We start from the raw sequence: 22,031 nt of genomic DNA, 5'->3' as shown, positions 1-22,031 counted from the left end.
TCCAACCTCACTGATTCCATGAATCTATGAAACAACTCTTTTGCCCCTTTTTTCACAGCTGACTTGGGGGCTGGCATCCACTGAAGTCAACTAAGTTTTGATACTGAGTGCCAGAGAGACACAGGCGCTGGAGAAGGACATCTGTGGCAGAGGTACAGGGCAGGAATTTGCCAAGGCAAAGGCCTCTTCCACCACTGAGTGCCCTCGATGCCCCTCTGTCATTACATTGCATCAGCACCTATGATGTGTCAATGCCCCATTGCCAATTGGCTTCTGATTAAACCCCTCTGGACTTTAATGAGATTTCCTCCTTCTCTAAACCAGTGGTCATGGGTATGATCACCCCGGTAATCCCAGGGTAATTTTGGACATCCTGGGAGGGGTGGCAGAGCTGAATGCAGCACCCTTCAAAGGCAGAAAGGTGTTTTGGAGACTTCCAACAAAGCAAGAATCCACCTTGCAAAACCCATTGTCCCGGCGGTGAGCGGAGGCCGGTTTGAAGAAGCCGTCCATCCAGCTCCCCTCATCCCCAGCCGTGCAATCCTCACATCTGCTGCCTGCTCTGTCATTAGCTCCTGGGCCACTGCCAGTGGCTGTGGCAACACCTGAGCTACTAATTGGGCTACTGCAGCAACACCAGGAAACTTGTGCCAGCCGAGCCACGTGCTGCAGCACAGCCTGAGCTCCCACAGCTGTATGCCATGCTGACATTGATAGAAACAGCACGTTGCTGCATGCAGGTGGCTGTGGCCAACTTCCCAAGTATCCTGGTGGGCGCATTCCCATCTGGTGAGTGCTGGTACCTGTGGTTGCTTTACCTGCTCTCATATCCAGATTGCTGGGAAACCCTGCTGCACTCCTGGGGTCTTCTCATGGGCTCTGGCAGCAGGTACATGCAGTGGCAAACAGATGGAGACGCAGACGCATCCCTTCACTTCCCTTTTAATGACCTGCCTGGTGAAAAGCATTGGCACCAGGAGGTGCTCCAGGCAGGAGCTGAGCAGGCTGTGCCCAAGGGCAGGAAGCCCTGGAGAGGCCCTGCAGCCTGCCTTGCTGAGTTAGATTCACCAAGTGACAATTACATCCTGCAGCAGTAGTTACCAATTCCCCTGCCAGCATCATCCCCAAAAAACAGGAAGCCTGGCACTCCAGCTGGTCCAAGCTCCTTACATCCAGACCTGGGTACAAGGAGGGATGTTGGAGCTGTTGGGCTGGTGCAGAGGAGGCCACAAAGATCCTCAGAGGGCTGAAGCATCTCTCTCACAAAGACAGACTGAAGGAGCTGGGCTTGTTCAGCCTGGAGAACAGAAGGCTGTGGGAAGACTTCATTGTGGCCCTCCATTACTTGAGGGGAGCTTATAAGCAGGAGAGGGAGTGACTTTTTACGTGGGCAAATAGTAATAGGACAAAGGGGAATGGCTTTAAACTAAAAGAGGGGAGATTTAGGTCAGGCATTAGGAAGAAATTCTCCACTCAGAGGGTGGTGAAGCACTGGCACAGCTGCCCAGAGAGCTGTGGGTGCCTCAGCCATGGAGGTTCAAGGCCAGGTTGGATGGGGCTCTGGGTAGCTGAGCTGGGGGGTGGCAGCCCTGCCCACAGCATGGGGTGGGACTGGGTGGGCTTTGAGGTCCCTTCCAACCCAACCATCCTGTGAGTCTATGATTCCCTGTACTTGACAAAAACAGTGATGTATCTTCATCCAAGACAATATCTAGGGGGAGGTAAAGACTGGATCGATCAAGCCAGCATCCAGGAACTTCTCCATCACAACTCTTTGTTCCTGCTTTTGTGGCTCCACGATGATGACGGGCAGCTGCCATCAGCCGTACGTGTGAGACGCTAGCCTGGGGGAAGGCCGTTGTGCAACTTCAGGGGCCCCTGCTGGTGTTCTAGGTGATGATGTCCAGCCCTGACTGGTTCTTGGCTATGCAGCTGTACTGGACAGGCAAGGGAAGGGTCCAGTCCACATTGGCCCAGGAGGCTTCACAGGTGACTCTGTGGTCCCTAAGTGACCCAGCATAACAAGTTCCTCCTGCTTTCCAGGAAAGTTGAGTGATGTGCAGCTGCTGGGGACACCTGGCACTTGTGCGGTGTCCCCAGGGCAGCCAGCACTTTGTCCCCAAGCAATGCAGGGCACTGAACACCCAGGCCAAGGTCAGCATGGGGCCACTGGGGTTTTCCCATCTTCTGCCCGGCCATGGGAGGGGACAGGACAGGCTCTATGAATGGGAGGGGACAGGACAGGCTCTATGAATGGGAGAACAGTGAGATGTGGTGAATGGGTTTCTCCTGCAGCAAATGCCAGTCTGGTGCAGCTGATGTGAAGCAGATGTTGGTTAGATGTGCAGTTCTCTGCTTCTCTGCTTACTACAAAGCTGTTGAAGTCTACTGGAGTCATTGGCTTCCACAAGGTTTCCACCTACAGGAAGCACCAGTTGATAAAAAAGTTCACGAAGTGCCCGAGGAAAAGAATACTTGCCAAAGAGTACTTCAGAGAATGAAAATGATTCACTCTAAGGTTAAAAATTGACCAGATAGTTTTAGTGGGCAAGTTTCTAGTCTAAAGGAATATTGATCCTTAGTAGATGCTTAGCAATGGCATGACTGGGGCGGACTGACCATCTGTCCCCAGCATGTCTCTATTTAGGATGAGAGGTAATGGCCTTAAGTTATGCTCAAGGAGATTCAGACGGTTATGAGGGAAAATTTCTTCTCAGGATGAGTGGTGCAGCAGTGGCACAGGCTGCCCATGGAGGTGGTGCAGTCACCATCCCTAGAGGTGTTCCAGAACCGTGTGGATGTGGCACTGAGGGACATGGCCAGTAGGCACAGTGAGGATGGGCCAATGGTTGGACCAGGTGATCTTAGTGGTCTTTTCCAACCTTAATGACTGCATCCCTCAGCATCCTCTCCTTTCCACTCAGGGGACCATGAGAGCCACCAGGAGAGATGGACAGGTCCTGGAGCTCCCTGTGTGACCATGATGGAGTCACGTCCTCTCCTTGGACCTGAACACCTCTGTGCCAGCGCTGGTGATGACAGCACTGCAACTTGGTGCTCATGTCCAGGTGGGAACTGCCATGCTGGGAGGGCTGCAGCAGCACTGCCCATCACCCATTACCTACTGCCTCCTGTGGGTGTTGGCTTTTTCTGCTGAGAGCCACAGCTGCAACTTGCCTGCAAGCGCTCGCTAGCTGATTCACTCCAAGGAAAACTTTGCCCTCGGTGGAAACACCCTGTGGAGCAAGAGGGACACACTCCCTCATGGGGATCTGCACCAGCAGCACAACTCCTGTGCCAGCTCAACAAAATCAAGTGGGAAAAAAAAACCTGACTGTGTCCACAGGGGCTTTTTCAGTGTTTTATGAGGAAGGTGAGGGTCCCCCAGGCCCTCCTACAGGCAAAATGCAGACATGAATTTCTTTGCAGAGGTCTCACTGCCTTCACTCTCCACAGCAATGGGAAAATCTCACACGTCCCTCCCAGCACATGCTTGCCAGGCTGGAGTCGCTCTTACTGTTGGCTGTGGCCACATGGATTGGCTGTCGCACAAACTGGCTGTCTCCAAGTGGTACAGATAGGAAGCAGCATTCACATTGGCAGGGGCTTTGCAGTGTTTTTCCATGTCCTGGTTCTGGCCTAGTGCAAGAGCCAGGGCACAGCAAGGCACCTGCGCAAAGCAGTGTTTGCCCCCAGCTAGCTATGCCATGGCACCCAAGGCTCTGGGGCAGCAGCAAGTGCTCACCAGCCAGAGCAAGCTTGGGTTGCTCTCCGTGGGCCTGTATTTACAACACAGGCCAGTGCACAGCTGTCTTACTGGCTTTCCACGCTTGCATAAGGCAGTTGTGCCATGATTGCTGCTGTCACAGGCTGAAAAGTGCAGGGGTAAGCATGGCATTCCCTACCCAAGCTGCCTTCTCCTTAGAGTTGACTGCCTGGTGACTCAAGTAGCAAGTTTTCCTCCTTAGCAGCAGAGCTTCCTGCAACAAACATCTGAATGACATCCCCACACCCTTGCCTTGCTGAAACCACCCCCTGGCTCCAGCAGATGAGCCCCACCTCGCTGCCACATATTGCACCCCATTTGGGAACTGACCTGCTCAGTACCCTGGCTTGGTATGACGCTCACAGCCAACACTCACACACCCTGCTCATTGAGACAGGGTAAGGGCAAACACCAGGAACAAGGTGATACCAAGCCCATCACCTTAATCCCTGCTCAGCTATCAGCTCTGAACTAACTGCAAGCATTGCCCTTCTGCACACCTGTGCCCAAAAAGGGCCTGTGTCAGACCCAGGCAAAAAAAACAAAAGGAGCAGGCAGGTACAGCTGCCCTTTTCCATTTCCAGCAACACAGTGAAGGGCAAGAGTTGGTGCACACTTCAGATAAATGATTACAAGGGGTTCAAGACACAAAGAGGAAAAAACAGCGTTGTTGCTTAGCACAGCGTGACAGTCACATGGAGCGCAGGGTGCCTGGCTCCCAGGGCTTGCAAACCCAAGGGCAAAGCAGCACTAGCTTCTCCAGGAAGAAATTCAGACCCAAGGGTTGCAGGCTGCCAGGAGCTGCTCCTGCTGGCAGCCTGCTACAGGAAGCCAGCTATTTTGGCAACTGGTTTGCCTGAAGGGCCTGAGGGCAGTGCAGCCAAAGGCGCTGCTCCCTGCTTTCCCCCTCCCCAGGGCACTGAACCTCACTGTGGGGCAGCCACTGCCTTTCCTGGGGAGCTGCCCTTGGCACAAACCCAGGCAGCACCAGGTGTGCCCAGCACAGCAGCACCTCCATTAGCACATCCCACCAGACAGCAACACATGACGAGCAGTTATTATATCATGCTTTTAATACAAACTTAAAAAAATCTGGAACAATAGAAACTGTACAGATTTGATCAACCTTTTTTTTTTTTGTTGTTTGTTTGTTTTTTAACTAAATCTCTAGACACGCCAATGTCCCGTTCCAAAATATTGCACAACATTCTGAATACAAAACTCTGATTGTATTCCTCCTTCGCTACAGAAAAAGAAAAGAAAAAAAAAAAGAAAAAAAAATGGAAAAAGAAAAAAAAAAAAAAAAAAAAAGCCATCAGTCCCCCAAATTCCCCCCCTTCAAAGCCCCCCCTGTCTCAGAAAGGAACCGCCAAAGCACACACAGATCCTCCACCCAGAGCAGCATGGACCTCCTTCCATTCATTCATTCTCCACAGGGCAACTTCCCATTCACTGCTGGCAGTGGGGTGGGAGGGACAGGAGGAGGCTGAGCAGGGGAGAAAGGAATCTTCACTGCCTTTTTTTTTTTGTTTGTTTTTTAAGGTTTTTTTTTTCCTGAAAAAATATTTTTCTCTCTCCTCTTTTTAAGAAAAAATCTTGAAAAGAAAAAAATTACAATTTTTCTTTTTTTTTTTTTTACGTTAGAAATATACATATATTATATATACCTCTTGCATTTTACAAATGTAGCAAATTATTCAATACAAACGGACATCAACAAAAAGAACACAAACCCATAAAAAATAAAAGTTAAAAAAAAAAAAAATTTCTCTCTTCTCTCCCTAAGAAACCAGGTAAATTAGTGCAGGTTTTAAAAAATAAAATTGAAGCTGAACGCCTACATCCAAGACTAGAAAAGCCCTGAAAAGGCTGCTAGTTTCCATCGCTGCCTGACACCGGGGGAACGCTTCTGAAGCACACTTGTTTAAAACAGAGCTTGGTCCCTCCCTCCCCTCGCACCACGGTTCCCAACGTGGCTGTGGGGGCAAAGCGGCATCGAAGCTTCACACGCACAGGGCCGGGGCTCCCTGCCTCTCCCCAAAGGGGTCTGCTGTCCCGCGGCAGCGACTGGCAGGTGGCACTGCCAGCACTGGGGACAGGCGGGTCCCACGAGCGGGGGCCTGGCAGTCAGTAGTGCGCTCCCAGGGAGAGGGTGGCAGTGGTAACATCCGTAAGTAGGTTAAAAACCAAAGAGAATAGGCAAAGAAAGATGCAGATGGCTCAGCTGTTCCTGAGCAGCTTGCTCTAGCCTGGAAACCCGCAGGGCTGAGCTACGGACGCCATTTTAGGAGAAGCCAAGTGAGCCCGGCCCGCCGTGCCGGTCATAGCCCGATGGCAGCAAGCAGCCTGCTGGGGGCCTGCCCCGCCAGGATGGAAATGCTCCTCAGGGTTGTGGCAGCAATGGCACCCCACACCTATCCCGTTGCCTCTGCAAAGGCTCACTGGCAACAACAGGAGGGCTGGCACGCCTTCATCTTGGGTCAAGGAGAGGGAAAAAGCACAAGCTGCAGACCACCTCCCTGAACGGGGATGTCCTGAAGGAGCACAATGGTACAGCAGCCACAGAAGTGGGTTTCAGAGTGTGCTCCAGAGACACCGTTTCAAGAGAACGAAACCCCCAGCCCGGCAGGCAGCAAAAAGCTCACTTTTCTTTTAAACGTCAAAAACTGGAGTCTCATGACTGCTTCTCTCCTCTCCGCACTCTTCCGCGCTCCCACCACAGCCTCCAAAGAGGCTCCTTCACACCTAAGGGTCCTCCAGCCCCACCTGGGGGCCCAGACCCTGGCACAGAAGTGACCTGTAGACCACTTACCACCGCTCAAGACAGCAGCTTCAACAACATAGCCCTTTTTCTTCTCCAAAATAGTGCTGCCTCTAACTACTAAAAAAAAAATCCCCTCTCCAAGATGAAGGCAAATCCACAGCCGGCAACAAGAGCTCAAAACCTAGGACCAAAGGATCATGAGTGAATGCTCAGCCCTGCAGGTAGGGTGTCCACCAGGAAGGGACAGGATCCAACAGCTCAGCACCACCTCCTCACACAGGGACAGACCTGCAGTGCTTCTATGCTGCAGGGCTATCCTCTGAACCAACCCCAGAAGGGCACAGAAAAGCCTCCTGATGGGTGCACAAAGGGGACTGCTGTTCTCCCATAGCTGGAGATGAGAGGGGACAGCAGATGCTTCTCAGCACAGACAGAACTGGATGCTAGCCTGGAGCAACAGCAGTGCAGCAGTGTGAACCTCCAGGCACATGAGATGCTCTCCTCCCACACACACAGCAGTAACAGCAAAGCAAGCCCACCTCATCCTGCCTGCCCCTCCTACAGCCAGGTGGGAGTGAAAAGGGAGCACTGTGACCTACACCTGTGCCGATCTGGGGCTGGGGAAGGGGGAACACAACCCAAGAGACCAGAGACTCATTTAAAGAGTAAAAAAGTGAGTAGGAGAAAAAGCACAGGGACTGAATTTAAAAAAAACAAGTCAGTGCTTCAGGAGCGTTGCCAGCACAGCGCAACAACACTGGGTTCTCTCTTTTTCCAAGAAGCTATATTTATAAGATTTGAATATTTTCTGTATATTTCTGTTTTCTCTCCCCGTGTGTTTTGTTGTTGTTGTTGTTGTTCCCCCCCTCCCTCCCCTGCCCCCAATACTCTCCTTCCCTGCGTTCAGTTGGCCAGGACAACGGGCTGGAAGGACTGGCTGGGATACTGCATGGCGTTCAGGTTGTAGCTGAGTCCTTCCACAAAGGGAGACTTCTCCAAGAAGAGGTTGTTGGTGCTGCCGCCGAAGACCTGAGCCATATCAAAGGTGCTGCCCGTGCCAGCATTGAACTGCGACGCTGGAGGGATGCTGGCCTGGCTCTCACTGGCAACACTGTCGAAGAATAGGCTGCTGGCCCCTGGCGAGCCGCCGCTGTAAACGAACTCCTTGGCATTAGGGGAGAGCTGCGACTGCGGGGCTTGGCTCCCAGCGCTCCCGACGAAGTTCAGAGAGTGCATGGACAGGGAGAGGCCCTTGTGCTTCAGCAGGTTGGTAGTGGGTGACCTGACCATCCGCGGTTGCTGCGTGGCCCCTGCGCCGCCACCCCCTCCTCCGGCCCCTCCGCCCTTCTTCATCTTGGTGGAGCCAAATTTAGTGGCAGCAAATGTGGCAGTGGTGAAGGTGATGGGCTGGGCAGAGCGAGGGATGAAGGTGGGGCTCGGTGACTGGCCGAAAGAGGGGGATGGAGAGTTGGACAGCGAGTTGTCCTGGCTGCCAATGGGGACAAATACCTGGGCGTCAGGGTTGAAGCTGCTTTTGATTTCTTTGTCCAGCTCAGCAGCGCTGCAGCCCTCGCTGTCATCCAGGTAGAGGACCTTTACGGAGCCCTTCTCACCGATCTGGTAGGAGACCTCGAAAGGATCGATCCAGACGCTCAGTTCTTCCGGCACGTTGGCACGCACATCCTCCACAGCCAGCCCACTCCGCTTGGCCGCCAGCTCCACTACCGGGTCCACCGTCTCTCCAATATGAACGCAGCGGTAGCCTGAGCCCTTCAGAGGCTTCTCTGGGTACCAGTGACCCTCATATTTCTTCTTCAGCAGGCGCTCTAGCTCCTCACCGAACAGGTCTGCCCGCCTCCGAGGAAGCTTGTTGTACAGGTATGAGATGATGAAGTTAAGGGCAACTTTAATCTCCAGATGCATACTCCCTTCACAGCAAGCAAGTCAGGGCAGTGTATTAAAAGAGACAAAATGACACACACATAGACAAGATTTGGCTCCAAGCAGACCTAGAAAAAAAAGAAAGAAAAATATGGATGAAGACAAGAAAAATACAGCAACTCTCCACCTACTGAGACAAACAGCCACACTGTTTCATTAGCAGAAGCAGAACAAGCAGCGATGCTCACTAGGCGTCAGCCCAGATTTCCTGGTGCTGCTGGGGAACAGCGTCCCCGGTCCTGTGCAGAAGAAACAGGAGTGTGGCTGCTCCCTGCACAAGCTACGTGTTGTGTACCCACCTTGTTGCCAAAAGCAGGCAGGCCGACTGCCTGCTGTGGCAGAGCTATTTCAGCCAACACGCCTCGCTACGCCCTGGCACTCGGTTGCTTCCAGAACAGCTCCCTGCAGCCGCTTCTCCAAGCACACGAGCACCACCTGGAAGCCTCGTGACTCCCTCGGCAGCTCTGCAAGGACCTGCATGGAGATGGCTCTCCTTGGGAGGCCAGGAGCACCATGTCCTATTGGAACAGGCAGGAGGATAAGGAACAAGAGAGGGTGCAGAGGCACCAGCTGCCAGACCATGTTTACTCTCCCTTGACTGGCAAGCATGTAGACATCTTACTAAGCATACCATCTTACTAAGCATACCCAGTTGAGGCTCAGTCTAGCCACAAGCCTGAAATCTCAACTTAATTCAGATGGGGGCAGAAAACTTGTGTAGGGTCACAAGACACACACGTGCCACCAGCTTGTCCAGCACCGCTCACATCCTTCTCCCTGCGCAGAGAGCAGTTCAGCACTGCCAGGGCCAGGTACTGAATAAAAACTGGAACTGCTTGCCAGAGACTGAAGTAATCCTTTCTCTTCTCTCACCCACCCAAAGAAGTCTTTGAAATTGAGAGAATCCACAAAAGCACAGTGTGAAATCACAACACACAGCTCTCCCATTACACTCAGATTTAGGAATTGCTTTTACCTGTGTACAATCCCTCGGTTGGACTGCACCATGCGTTGTCACTCACCCAGAGCAAGCGTATCCCACAGATACCTGACGAGGAAGCGCGCTTCCAGCAGCCTACACACCTCTCTGCAGGCGAGCAGAATATCCAGTTTTTAATTGGCAGCTTCGTCAGAGGCTGCTCAGCCTTCAGCTACCCTCACCTTGCTCAAGCAGCCACACCACGCTCAGCTGCCTTCCTAACATGGGCTGCAGGGATGCTCTCATGCAGTGCCCGGCAGTGCAACCTGTGCCAATTATCTGGGGGTGGGGATGGAGCACAAACCTCAGCTGTCAGCATTCCCCCAAAAAAGCAGGAGCCCAGCAGCACAGTCCCGCACCCAGGCTAGGAGGAACCGCCCAGACTTGTTGGCTTGGGCTGACTGAGTGGACAAGTAGGATTAAATAAGCACATTTTAAGAAAACCCTCAACTATTTTTAGGCTTTATTACTAAGTAAAACAAACAGGTAGATTCTACATTTTCTTTCTGTATGAATCGCAGTCAAAGAAGGCTCAGTTTAAGGAACAAATAGCAAATCCCACAGCCCAAGCTTGCTAATAGCAAGGCCAGTGCTGGAGGAATCCCCTCTGGGTTTAACTCAGCAACATGAGAAACCACAGGAACGAAACCAGGGCCTGACCAAGAATGGATGAACACCGAAGAGAATATAAGAAAGCAGAGCTTCCAGCAGGCAGAAAGGAGGAATCATTTCCAGAAGGCAGAAGCCTCAGGGCTGAAACACAGCCCTGTGCAGAGAAAGGGGCACTGAGCAGAGCCCTGGAGGATCACAGTAACCTCTCAAAGAGGGCTCACAAAGCCCTGTGCTACCCCAAAGGGAGGTTCCAAAAAACCCTGCCTGCTATGAGGCCCCCTAGGAGCGGGCAGCTTGAGACCCCAGCAAATTCAGCAGGAAAATAAACGGCCTCTTGATAGATCTTTACATCCCGTGTGCTAAATGCTAACCCAGACCCAGTATTAGTGAGAGAGTCGTGCTCACAGATGGGGAATGAAGGGTTCCCCACCCTCACAAGCCGTCTGCAGGTCCTTTTTCTCTTTCACTGAGTCCGCTCTCTTCATAGAGGGGCACACTCTGAACCTTCCCTTGAGACGGGTTAACCAACCCCAAGGCTCCTAGGGACACTCCAAAAGGCCCAGAGCCACCACTGCCGCCTAACAAGGAGAGAACCCGCTCCCAGGGACCCCTCGAGCTCCTTCCAACACGTATTCACACAGCGACAGGCAAAGAAAAGCCGGGGATCCAACAGCTCCGGGGCCGCGCCGCCCCACCCCCCGGGCCGCTCCCTCAGGGCCGGCTGCCCCCGTGCCACCGCCGCCATTACCGCCCAGCCCTGGGGCCGCCTCCTGCCGCGCGGCACTCTGGGAGCTGCAGTCCGCGCTTCCCCCCCGCGCCGCCCCTCTTCCCCGTGACCCACTTCCCCCCGAACCACGACTCCCGGCACGCCCCGCGCGCGGCCCCGCCCGCCGCCCCAGCGCTGCCACGGTGGGGCAGGGCGAAAAATTTTCCACGGCACATGCGCAGTGCGTCACCGCCCGCCCCGGAGCAACGCCCCGAAGCCGGGGACCGCCGGGCAGCCGCCCCCCTCCCTTCTCCTCCTCCTCCTCCTCCCTCTCCCTGTCAGCGAAGCGGTAGGGGGGAGGGGAGGAGAAGGCGATGCGGCCCCCCCTCAGGCCGAGACCCCCAAGGCGGCCCCACGAGAACAGAACCGGGCCTGACCTCCACTCGCGGCAGCAAAGGACACCCCCGGGCCGCCGGCGGAGCCCTCCCGGCCCCCTCCCCAGCGCAAGAGCCAGCGGCGGCTTTGTTGCGCGCGGCCGGACAGAGCCTGTCGACCCCATTAAGACGTACGGAAAGCCCCGGGACGCCGCCCGCGGCCCACCCAGTCGGTCCGAGCCCTCCGCCCCACTCACTGTGTCCTCAGCTCCAGGCTCTGAGGGGGCCGGGGGAGCCCGGGCTCTGCGTACCGCTCTCCGCTCCGTCCCTAGCTTCTCTCTGTCTCCGCCGAGCGCTGCGCTCCCTCCGCGGGGCGGGCCCGGGGGTGGCGTCGCGGCTGTAGGGCCGAAGGTGCCGAGGGACGCCCGGAGGTGTGGGTTAGAGTACGGCCGCCGCTTCACCCCCGCCGGCCTGGAGCCGCCCGCGCCCTGGCCCCGAGTGAGCCAACTCACGGCAAACTTTCACCCTTAGCAACCCCGCGCACGGATCCGCGCTCCCGCCCCGCGTGATGCGGCCGCGGAGGGGCGGGCCGGAACTACATCCCCTCCCCTCAGCGCCGCGCGGCGCGCTGAGCCCGCGGGGGAGGGGAAGGAGTTTTTTTTTTTTTTTTTTTTTCTTTCGCTTTTTTCACGCTGTGCAGAGGGGCAAGCAGCAGCACTAGGGAAGGCAGGGGGCGGGGGCCTTAGCGAGGATCAGGTGGCTGCCCCGAGGAGGGACGCTCCACGGCTTCACTGAGGGGCACACGCGGCTCGGCGCTGCCTCCCACGCACCGACCCTTGTGAATGAGTCCCGCGACCCCGGGGATCCCGCCCCCCCCCCCACCGCCTGTGGTCGCTAATCTCCTGAAAGGACTCCGTGTGGGGAGCAGCCCCCGCCCCGCCGCTCGCGGACTATTTGTTCACAGTGCGCCTGTGCGATTCCGCCGCCGTGAATAGGCCCGGCCCGGCCACGGCGGAGGCGAGCCGCAAGGTGCGCCGACGGCGGTGTGCTAAAAATAACTGAGGCTTGTTAGCAACAGCCTCCCCATTGGCCAACCGGGCCCGGCGGCGCGTCCGGATTGGTGCGCTGCCTCAGCCAATGAGCCGAAGGGGGTGTGCGCGCGGGGCGGAGGCGGGTTCGGCGCGGGGTCTGCTGGGAGGTGTAGTTCCCAGCACAGCGAGGCCGTGCCGTCAGTGGTGCGGGGGCCCTAGCCCTGAGTTCTAAAGAATTCCCACGGAACGTTCCATCGCATAGCGGCATTTCTCTTGTAATAGGATCTCCTCAGTATACAGCCGTACGTGCAAACGTTTCCTTCACTGCCTGTTTTCAGAATGGTCAAAGACCACCTCAAAGAGCAGTTCCCCATCCCCTGGTCAGATAGCTTTCCGTGGCCACTGTCCCCTGACATCAAATACTGAGCTCCTCTCCCACCCTGCTCCCACAGAGATCCTCAGCATCTTTCTGGGTTTTGCTTGTCTTGCCTCAATCAGGAGCCCTTCACCTTAGAATACAATAATAAAAGTTGGAAAAGACTATTAAGAAAATTGAGTCCAATGGTCAGCCCACCCCCACCATGCTCACTGACCACATCCCTCAGTGCCACATCCACACGGTTCTGGAACAGCTCCAGGGATGGTGACTCCACCATCTCCCCCAGGCAGCCTGTGCCACTGCAGCACCACTCTTTCTAACAAGAAATTCTTCCTCATATCCAACCTGAACCTCTCCTGAAGTCTCAAGGACCTGAATCTTTCCTGTAATCTGAGGAACCTGAGGTTTGCCACAGGACAGGGCTACTTTTGGAGCTAGGTTAATCACTTGCAGTTTAACAGGAACTCAGCTACAAAAGAGCTGGAACACCAAGCACTTGCTTGGCTGGAAACAAAGTCACGCTGTCAGCCAGCAATCAGGAAATTAAAACGATGGCACTATTTTTGGCATCGTTAAGAAAAAATGGCAATTACATTGCTAAAATTCTATTGTTGTTTTAATAAGGTGTTACTAAGAGGGTGTTTACACATCAGGACTCTTGAAGATATTTGCATCTTGACCACGCTCCTGTAATTACCTAGCTGCGCTGGCCCACGTGCGTGAAGAGGAATCCTGTCCCTGTATCCGCTCCTGCATTCCCGGTTGTGTGGTGTTACATCAAAGCACAGCCAACAGGTCCACACAAAGAGGACAGGAATGGCCCAGCCGCAGGGGCAAGGTAAGTCCTGCTGGGCTCATCAATGCTGAGGAAGGGCAGTCAGGTTGTAATCAGCATAATTAACACCGCCGTACCCTGAATCCTCTTTACATCCAAGTCACACGACAACCTCAAGGAAATGGATTTCTTTTTCCTGCTATGGAAATAGGCAAAACATCTCCAGCTGATCTCCATAATGAGAAAGAAAGGTCTCCTCTGCAGGTAAGGTTTCTGAAAGCAGGATTTCACCTATGTGCAGGGAAAGCTCAGAGGTTGGCTCAAGGCATCTGCCAGCCCTCAGCACTTTTTAAAGGTCATGTTTCAGGCTCAAGGGCTTTGTCGATGCCCTTGATGAGACGATTCAATGACGGGAGGTGCGTTGGAGAGCTGCTGCTGAGCTCAGAACTCAGCTGTGACACGGTGGCTGGCCTTTGGTCGGAAGGGGTGTGTAGGGAACATCCCTGTTTCACAAGGCAGCGATGCCTTGTTAGTACTGGCAACAGAGGCCAATTACCTAATAGGCCAAGAGTTCCCATGTTTCTCCTCCCCTTCTGTGTAAACATTTAAAATAAAAGGATTTTTTACTTATTACATAACATCCTTTTGATTTAAGAAAAAAAAAAAAGCAGTAACTTTACCTAGAAAAGTAATAGCAGGAAGACGTTCAGCCTTATGCACTCAGGATTTGCAGCCAGCACTATGGGAGTTCAGCCCTATGGGAAAGGCAGTATCTCTTCCACCTGTCCTTGTCCTCTACCTGCAGCCAGGGAGCCCCTGAATCGCCTGCACCAGGAGCACCAAGGCTGGTGATGCTTCTCCAGAGGCAAACAGCACACAGCAGAACACTCCTAGTCCCATTCCCTCCCTCATCACTCCTTTACTATGTGCTCTGGGATGCAGTACTGACAGGAAATCTACTGGGCAAGAGTGATTTCAATGAGTTTTGTTCTGTTGATCTCTTTAGGTAACAAATACTGGTAGCCCTGCGTGGCTATCATTCACTGGTGAACAGAAATCATCGCCATGCAAGCAAAGCTGAGTTCTTCTGGGCTACCCAGCTGTATCCGTTACCCTTGTCTGAACAAGCAGCTCCAGGGCAATGTCCCATCCGTGCTCTGAAAGTACCAGAAAGGCAGTGGCACTGAACCGATCTGAGCAGCAGCGGCATTTGGCATTCTCCCCAGAGCTGTCTGAGCAAACAAGGCAAAGGGAAAAGCGCCTGTCCCTCCCTCTCTCCACCTGCCCAGTGACTCAGAACAACTAGAAATGGCAGCTTTGCTCTTGCTGCTGCCAAATGCAGACCGATACACCCGATACACCCGGCAGAGCGAAGGCAGCAGGAGTGCCAAGGAAGTAAGTGTGCTCAGCCCTTTTTGGGGTGGGGGAAGGGATGAGGGCTCTCAGATCTCTATAGCAACCCCTGGTTAAATGGTCAGGAACAAGGGCTGCTCCAAAATTAGATCTTCTAGGGTGCCCTGCATTAGAGGCAGCAGCTCTGAGGAAAAAGAAATTCAAACTTCATTTCCCACTGGCTTCATTGAATGACATTTCTCATCTAAAAAACTTCAGGGAAAGAAAAGAAAGCAGAAAAGATATGTACTAACCTGCTGCATTCCTTATGTGATAACCCAGGCAGCCTGACTGAGAGTAACTGATAAATGCTGGCTGAAGTGATAAAGTTCAATGTACAAAAAACAAAAAAAACCAAAAAAAAATCTGCATGTCATGTACTAGTTTTAAAGAAATACAGAATTTAAAGCAGCTGACAACGACTTTGACATGAGCTTCCCAGCCAGGAACAAGAGACAGCCACATACTGAGGCAGAAATACTCAAAGAGTGGGTTTGCTGGAACCAGAGAACCGGTTTGCTCTGAGTATATTGACAAATAGCATCCACATTAGTAAAAATTAACCAGAAGGTGTGCAAGGGAACTAAGGTGCAGGGAAGAAGACATACAGGTGTTCTCAAGACTGCAAAAAGCTTGGAAGAGAAAAATAGAGTTAATTGTCGGTGGGGAGGAAGGAACAGCTGAGATAGCTGTAGGACCACTCACAGCTAGAGCCAGCTATAGCAGAAAGAAATGACTTGTATGGGAAAGAAGATCACAGTTTGTCTCCTTGTTTTCTCTTAGCTGAAATACCTAAGTGGCTACAACAGGCAGAAGAAACGTTTAAATCAGAGAGGAGCTAAAGGAATCAATACTAGCTTCAGGGGAATAACTGAAATCCCAGAAGGTGCCTTACACAGTGACTGCCCTAAATGCAGCACACACTGTGCTTTACAAAGACCTTAAGGACCATGGGGCATGGTACAGTCTAATTTAACCATCTGGGGCACACACGCAGTTATCCCTCTGTGTAAAGGCACCCGTTTCCAGATCTCTGCTGAGCAAACAGACCACTTTTAGCCTGCACTGGTATTTGACAAACAAGCAGCCCCTGGTTTTCAGCATGCATACAGCTAATAGCCTATCGCACAATAGTCGGTTTCCAGTTACGGCAGGGAAGGCTTTAACTTATTCACAAGAACAGGACAGCGAGTCAAATAGCTTAGTAGGTTTTAGAAAGGGATTGGATGTTTGCATGGTGAAACAACATCCACAGCCGTTTTAGCTAGGATAAGGGTTACAAGCTCAGCGATCCTCACGCTACGGGACAAAATGGTCAGCGGCTGGGATCACACAAGCACAAAAGCAACAGCCATTCCCTGAAGCTCCTTGTAGCAAGGTCACATGGCCATAAGCAGACACCGTCGGAAACCTGATAACCCATTGTACAGTTCTAGCTGGGCTAATCCTCTGTGTCCCCAGAAAGCTCCAGAGAGGCTAAGCACAGAATGAACCAGAGAGAAATCCTTCTGTTACACAAAAAATAAAAAACAAGACAAGTAGCTTTATTGGTATGCATCCTACAGGACGGGTTACAGAAAGGGCCTTGGATTAATCTGTCAAAGAAAACATGGAACAGCTGCGCTCTCCCTAGGAAAGCACCAGCCACAAATGGTGCTAGCTTTTTCACAAAACAGGGCATCATGGAAATATACTGGAGGAAGAGATGGGGAGCAGACACACAGGACTGGCCCTCGTGCTTCAATGCCAACGTGTGGGGTGATTTCTAACATCTGAGGGGAGACCTGGTAAGTAGGGAAGCAGAGCATTTCTCTACACCAGCAAGGCACTTGGTTTTTACTGAGCCAGTCTCCTCCATATGCAAATGATTGCCCACCAGGATATTTTTTAGTGAGTTGAGACAGCTTCTAGCAAAGCTACTGAAAAAACAACTTTACTCTTTCTGATAGTCAGTTCCAATCAGGCTTCAGTCCCCTCTCAGCCCCCAAAGATACTACTGAATTTGTACTGCTTTAGAAAACATAGTCAGCTGGTTTTCAATAATAGTAAAGTCCAGAGATGTTCCAAGACCCTCTTGCAAACCTGACAGGAAGTATAGCCTTGAACAGATAGGATCACCTCTTCTTGAATCCGTATTTTTTCCTTTCATAGAAGAGATCTGTCTTGGAACTGCCCAGGTTGACAATCTTAGGGCAACCATCTCTCTGCAAAAAGAAAAGAGAAAGTGAAGTGGGAGTTGAGCAAACAGAACACCAGCATCACATACACAGTTCTGAGAGACTCATCCCAGGTCCCTCTCTCCCCACCCTGTCCTCAACATACATTTCAAACACCTGTGTAGGCAGACTGCCCTCAAACTCTGGTTACTATCGGCAAGAAGAAAAAGGGTGGATGCCTTTTTAGCACTACTCTAGAACAGTCTCTCCTCCTCAGGGTGAAGATGGAAAACAGCTCGTACAACAGTTTAATGAAAAGGATGCTCGGTGCCTCAAGACTGGATTCTTTCTAAATTAGGATACAGAGGATTTATGAGGCTCAGAGAAATAACCTTTCCCCTCCTTAGCCACAAAGAATCTTGTTGCTTTAGATGTCACTAAGCCACTCTAGTGTTGAGACCACTCTCAGCTGTGACAGCAAAAGTGAATCTCAGATTTCCTGCAGGTTGGATTGATTACTTCAGAGACTATCTGGTCATCTTGGGAGAGGACAGTTATTCAGAGCAGATATGTGGATTAAGATCTTGCACCTGAATTGCGGTAGAAAGTATGCAAAAAACAAACAAACAACAAAACCAACAACAAAAAAACAAACAAACCAACAAAACATATGCAAGAAGGGGGACAGAAGAGCCCCATCTCAGAGGCATAGCTGCAAACACAAATCAGAGACTTGTACCTCTCTGCCAACCACGGAACATTTGTCAGTGAGCCACCTGAGCCCAGCATCTGCATAACTCTTGAGGGCAAAATGTTGTGGCTGGCAACAGCAGCTGAGGAGCCCAACAGGCAGAGGAACACGTGTCCTTGACTGTTGCATAAGGCTGAGCGGATTACATTTAGAAAGCCTCTGGGCAGATGTCAGCTGCTGCAGAAACTGCACTCAAGCTGTGCCACCAGTACTGGCTCCTGCATGGGAGAAGTGACCTGCAGGGGAGGGTCTGCAGAGTAAAAGTAACAAGAAAAGAGTAGAAGGGGGAAATCAGCTGCCACAACCCATCTCTAGCTACTGTCTTGTTATTTGACTGGGAACCTCAGCAGCAGGACTCTTCCAAGACTTGCCTCCCACAAACCAGGGTGCCTGTGACAATCTTGACAGCATTACTGCAGGGCTCTGCTTATTCTTCCACCCCCTCACAAGGAGGTAGAATATGAGCATGCTCCTGTCCCTCAAGAAAGGATTATATTTTGCAACTCAGATCTGTCCTGGATGATAAGGCAGATCTTGGACCTTACCCACAGACAGAACTGAGGTAAAGCAATACCTCAGTTTCTCTCCAGGGAGGCACGAACCAAGGCTAACCAGGCCCTTTGCATTGCGTGCCTAAGTGCATCCACCTCCATCATTTTAAGATCTCATTTATTCCTTCCTGATCCTTTTCAGTCTTCCTCTGAAGATGAAGGAAGATAAGTGCTGTGACTGAAGCCTTAGGGTGGTAGAGCTTCAGATGCAGAGCTACGTCGGCCTGCTTCTCCTATTCTATTCAGGTTAGCACCAGCTATTGTAATTGTGATGTGTACCACCTTTGGCTGTTCTTGCTCTGAGTGCTCTACACCTACACCTGCACCAGCTCTGTTCAATCCTGCAAGTCAATCTTGTCGCTTGCTCTTTCAGATCTGTAAATTCACATTCGCAATAGTTCCTAATATGCGAGTTTGCTGGTACAGGGCAATGGTCTTCTACAGCAGGTTTCATCCAGCTTTCAAAATACCTCAGTTCTGCCTTGCTATTCTGCTCCTCCAGCTCTATATTCACTATAACCCTCCCTTCCAGAGCAGCAGGCTATTTCACATCTGAACCTACAGATGAGACTAGATTATGAAAAATACCCATCAGGAATCAATATGAATTGGTAAAAATAAAACACACGTCTATTTTACTTATAAACTGTCAAACCAAGTGCCTTGGTTTTACAGACAAGTCAACAAAACTACTGCTTCTCACAACATTTTCAGACGTAGGAGGCAGCACCACCAACAGCATTTCTATCCACATATAATACTTAGATACTAAGAAAGACTGTGGTCCTGTCAGATCTACTGACTAAATTCAGATGAGGGTTTGCCCTGCAAGACCTCTAGAGAAAATATGAGTGCTGCAGAAAATTAAAGCAGCAGCTCAGTTGGCTGAGCACGTTCCTCCAAATCAAACAGAACTGTTTGTCAGCACACTCTGCTGACATCAGGGTGTGCTGGAGATGGTGTTTGCAAAGGATCCAGCCCAAAAACCACACAATCCTTAGCAGATACTCTCCATCAGGTCCATATTCTGGCATACTGCATCATGTTTCTGCATCTCCCTACAGTCTTCCTACCGTCTTCCTACTACATGGGCAGTCCTTCATGACTTGCACTCACTGTGATGGATATTATTGCATACCTAGAGAGTGAACATCTGCCTTGTTCACAGGCACAGGCACAGCAACTATCTTTCAGAAAGAGAAAATTAAACAGCACTGATTATAGAAATAAGAAATTAGCAGAAAAGAAGGTGTTTACAATATAGGTCATTCCAGACAAGAATTAAAAAAATTACACCCTACTGAAATTATACAAGAAATGCTAAGCTTGTAAAAGACAATTAGTGGAGCAAGGACAAAGGGCACTAAGAGCTAACTTTACTTTAACACAAAGGTAAACACAGGTGGTGATACTGTAGGGCTTACAGTACCATACATGCCAGTGGCATGACCATACCATGTATGGTATGATCACAGAGTCAGTAAGGAGCTGATCCTGCCACTGCCTTTGCAGCGTTTAAAATATCTCTGCTGCTGATAAAACTTAGGCTGAGAGATCTAGTAAGATAACAGCTGAAAGTGGTAACAAGCAGCATGTAGAGGAAGCGAACTGTGAGTATGCACTGCAAAGCACTCAAGGATCCTTTGGGATACAGAATCGGATGGGATACAGAATACAGATGCTTGCTATCTCAAAATGCTCCACAAATACTGGGAACCAACAACAAAAAAAGAAAAGTGCAAGGTAATGAAAACCAGTGCCAGTTCTGGGAGCAGAAGCCAAGCATCCAACATCCTAACATTAATACCACTAGCTTTAAGTCCCTTTAAAGATAAGCATAGCTATTAAACAAAGACATAAGCAATTCCCCAGGAGACTGGATGACAACGTACATCTTTTTCCTGGATGGTACACTCCTTGCAGTAGTAGGCATCAGACACCCCTGGGCCCCCGCAGATCACACAGCGCCCTTGGTACGAGCCGTAGTTACACTCATCACATATGCGCACGAGGGTGCAGGGCCGCACGTACGAATCACAGATCACACATTTGCCATCACCTGCAAATACAGCAGTCTTTGGTTACAGAACGTCCTTTTCTCCACCCCACATAAAAGAGGAAAAGCCTTCTGGACAAAGAACTTGCCTGTACACTCAAAGACAAAGCAGTTAGACTGCAGAACTTTAGCTTACAGGTACAAGGTGCAACATTATATTTGTATACAGACTTCAGAGGCCAACAGCCATGTCCTGTGTGATTAGCTAACGCTGCTTAAGTCATACCATTACTTTTACTCTGAAAACTTCCCTTAATGTTTCATTTGTGAAAAAATGCCACATTGCCAGGACTAGTGTCCTTACCTACACAGCAGCAGTGTAGGCATCTCCCAGAGAGCCACATTAACAAAAGTCTGGTGTTACCACCCTCAGAGGGATGGGATATGAGATTGTACTTGTGATGCTTTTAATCCTTCATCTGTGAGAAGGCCAAAGAAAGGGCAAACTGGCATAAACAGCCACTTCACAGAGCTGCTCTTGCTTTCCCACAAGGAACTGAGTGAAATTCAAGCACTCTTATCATACAGGCAAACAGCCATCAGATGCCATTGACAGTCTCTGTTGTGCTGGCCCTGATCCAAAACTCTGACCTCCCGATGAAAGGTTACATATCTTATTACCAGTTCCCAAGGCATTTAATCCTGACTCCCACAAACAGCTCATTTAACCTGCTCTTAAATCTCCATGCTGACTGCCCTCAGCTACTACCACTGGGAATCTGTTTAACTCCTGTGTGCTCTTGAAAACAGCTCTGTTGCTTCAGACTGTGCTTCTCTTCAGTTTGCCTGTTTTTAACATTTCCTGGAGCCTAGAAATAGCTGGCTTCCTTGTACTGAGCTCCTTTGAGGATCTAATGATTGACTGTGCTCTTTCTTTGCTGCTATAGGTGAGCACTGGCACAGAACTGTAGGGGTTGAAAGAGATCTCCAGGGATCATCAAGTCCAACACTCTTGCTAAAGTAGGCTCCCTGCAGTAGGTTGAACAGATATTTCTGCATATTCATCTGCTGTAGCTTTAGATGGCACTTTTTTCCATCCATTTCCCATTCTATTAGATGATGAAGGGAATCCCTTCTCAAGCTGGGGAGTCAGAGTCCAAAAATGTGTTTTTCTTCTTTGAAATCATCAGGCTGATCGCTCTGCATTCTGGATTACGAGAAATCCATCAATCAAGCACTCACTGTATCCACAGCCACTGAAACTGCTGCAGCATAAAGAGAAATCAAGCTGCAGGCTTTTACCACAATGCTGGGCTCTCAAACAACGGAAGATATACTTACATTTTTCACAGAGCCTTCCAATTGCTGTAAGAAGAATTAAAAACAAACAAACGTTACTTGAGGCAGAAATGGGAACGCGGCTACAGTTAGACCACGAACATAAGCGATGCCTGTCCTCAGGGCACAGCCACCCGGCCCACAGTGGCGGCGCACGGCGTTCGGCCAACGGCACCCCACACCGGCCATAAGGAAACCCGCACTCAGCGCCGCACCGCGCAGCCCAAGCCTCATCCCTGCGCAGGAGAGCGCGCCACGAACCCCGAGCTCTGAGGGCCGGGAGAAGAGCGGGGAGATGCGCGCGCGGGCCCGAACGGCACCCAACGGGCCCGAACGGCACCCAACGGGCCCGAACGGCCGCCCAGCCCCACGTCAAGGTGCGGTACTCACCGACGCCCGCCTGCTTGCGGCAGAAGATGAGATCCGGATGGTGCTTGGCCATGGCGCCGGCGACACTTCTCGGCGCGCTGCCGCCGTACGCCGGTCCTGGCAGGGGTGTGGAGAGCGTCTGACAAAGCGG

At 51.4% G+C, this 22,031-nt stretch overlaps 2 protein-coding genes and 1 long non-coding RNA gene across 5 annotated transcripts; 1 reads left to right on the top strand and 2 right to left on the bottom strand.

Annotated features, from left to right (window-relative positions):
- Positions 1-4,887: 4,887 nt before the first annotated feature.
- TOB2 (transducer of ERBB2, 2) lies at positions 4,888-11,739 on the bottom strand. Of its 3 annotated transcripts, none has more exons than XM_048929735.1 (2): positions 11,454-11,739; positions 4,888-8,539 (listed from the first exon to the last, which is right to left on the bottom strand). In XM_048929735.1, exon 2 carries the CDS (start codon positions 8,451-8,453, stop codon positions 7,434-7,436), a length of 1,020 nt encoding a protein of 339 aa, XP_048785692.1. In that variant the 5' UTR covers positions 8,454-8,539; positions 11,454-11,739; the 3' UTR covers positions 4,888-7,433. The 3 variants fall into 3 exon arrangements, with proteins under 3 accessions (XP_048785692.1, XP_048785571.1, XP_048785649.1); XM_048929614.1 differs by having other exon boundaries at positions 11,400-11,738; XM_048929692.1 differs by lacking the exon at positions 11,454-11,739 and adding an exon at positions 8,771-10,818.
- Positions 11,740-12,902: 1,163 nt separating this feature from the next.
- LOC125686451 (uncharacterized) lies at positions 12,903-21,507 on the top strand. Its single transcript, XR_007373807.1, has 3 exons — positions 12,903-14,722; positions 18,320-18,423; positions 21,364-21,507. It is a non-coding gene; the product is annotated as an uncharacterized LOC125686451 (long non-coding RNA).
- PHF5A (PHD finger protein 5A) lies at positions 16,226-22,006 on the bottom strand. Its single transcript, XM_048930205.1, has 4 exons — positions 21,902-22,006; positions 21,515-21,538; positions 20,070-20,236; positions 16,226-16,923 (listed from the first exon to the last, which is right to left on the bottom strand). Exons 1-4 carry the CDS (start codon positions 21,951-21,953, stop codon positions 16,834-16,836), a joined length of 333 nt encoding a protein of 110 aa, XP_048786162.1. The 5' UTR covers positions 21,954-22,006; the 3' UTR covers positions 16,226-16,833.
- Between the last annotated feature and the right edge of the window lie 25 nt (positions 22,007-22,031).

The sequence above is a fragment of the Lagopus muta genome, chromosome 1, assembly GCF_023343835.1.
Source record: "Lagopus muta isolate bLagMut1 chromosome 1, bLagMut1 primary, whole genome shotgun sequence".
In the NCBI taxonomy this organism is placed as follows: Eukaryota; Metazoa; Chordata; class Aves; order Galliformes; family Phasianidae; genus Lagopus; species Lagopus muta.
Note: the sequence above shows the minus strand (reverse complement) of the source record. Positions and strands in the feature narration are given on the sequence as shown.

Coding starts and splice junctions, on each gene's coding strand:
- TOB2 (XM_048929735.1), bottom strand. CDS start 8,453: ATGCATCTGGAGATTAAAGTTGCCCTTAACTTCATCATCTCATACCTG.
- PHF5A (XM_048930205.1), bottom strand. CDS start 21,953: ATGGCCAAGCACCATCCGGATCTCATCTTCTGCCGCAAGCAGGCGGGC. Junction 21,539..21,901: donor CCGCAAGCAGGCGGGCGTCG/GTGAGTACCGCA, acceptor TTCTTCTTACAG/CAATTGGAAGGCTCTGTGAA. Junction 16,924..20,069: donor GTACCATCCAGGAAAAAGAT/GTACGTTGTCAT, acceptor TTCTTTTTGCAG/AGAGATGGTTGCCCTAAGAT.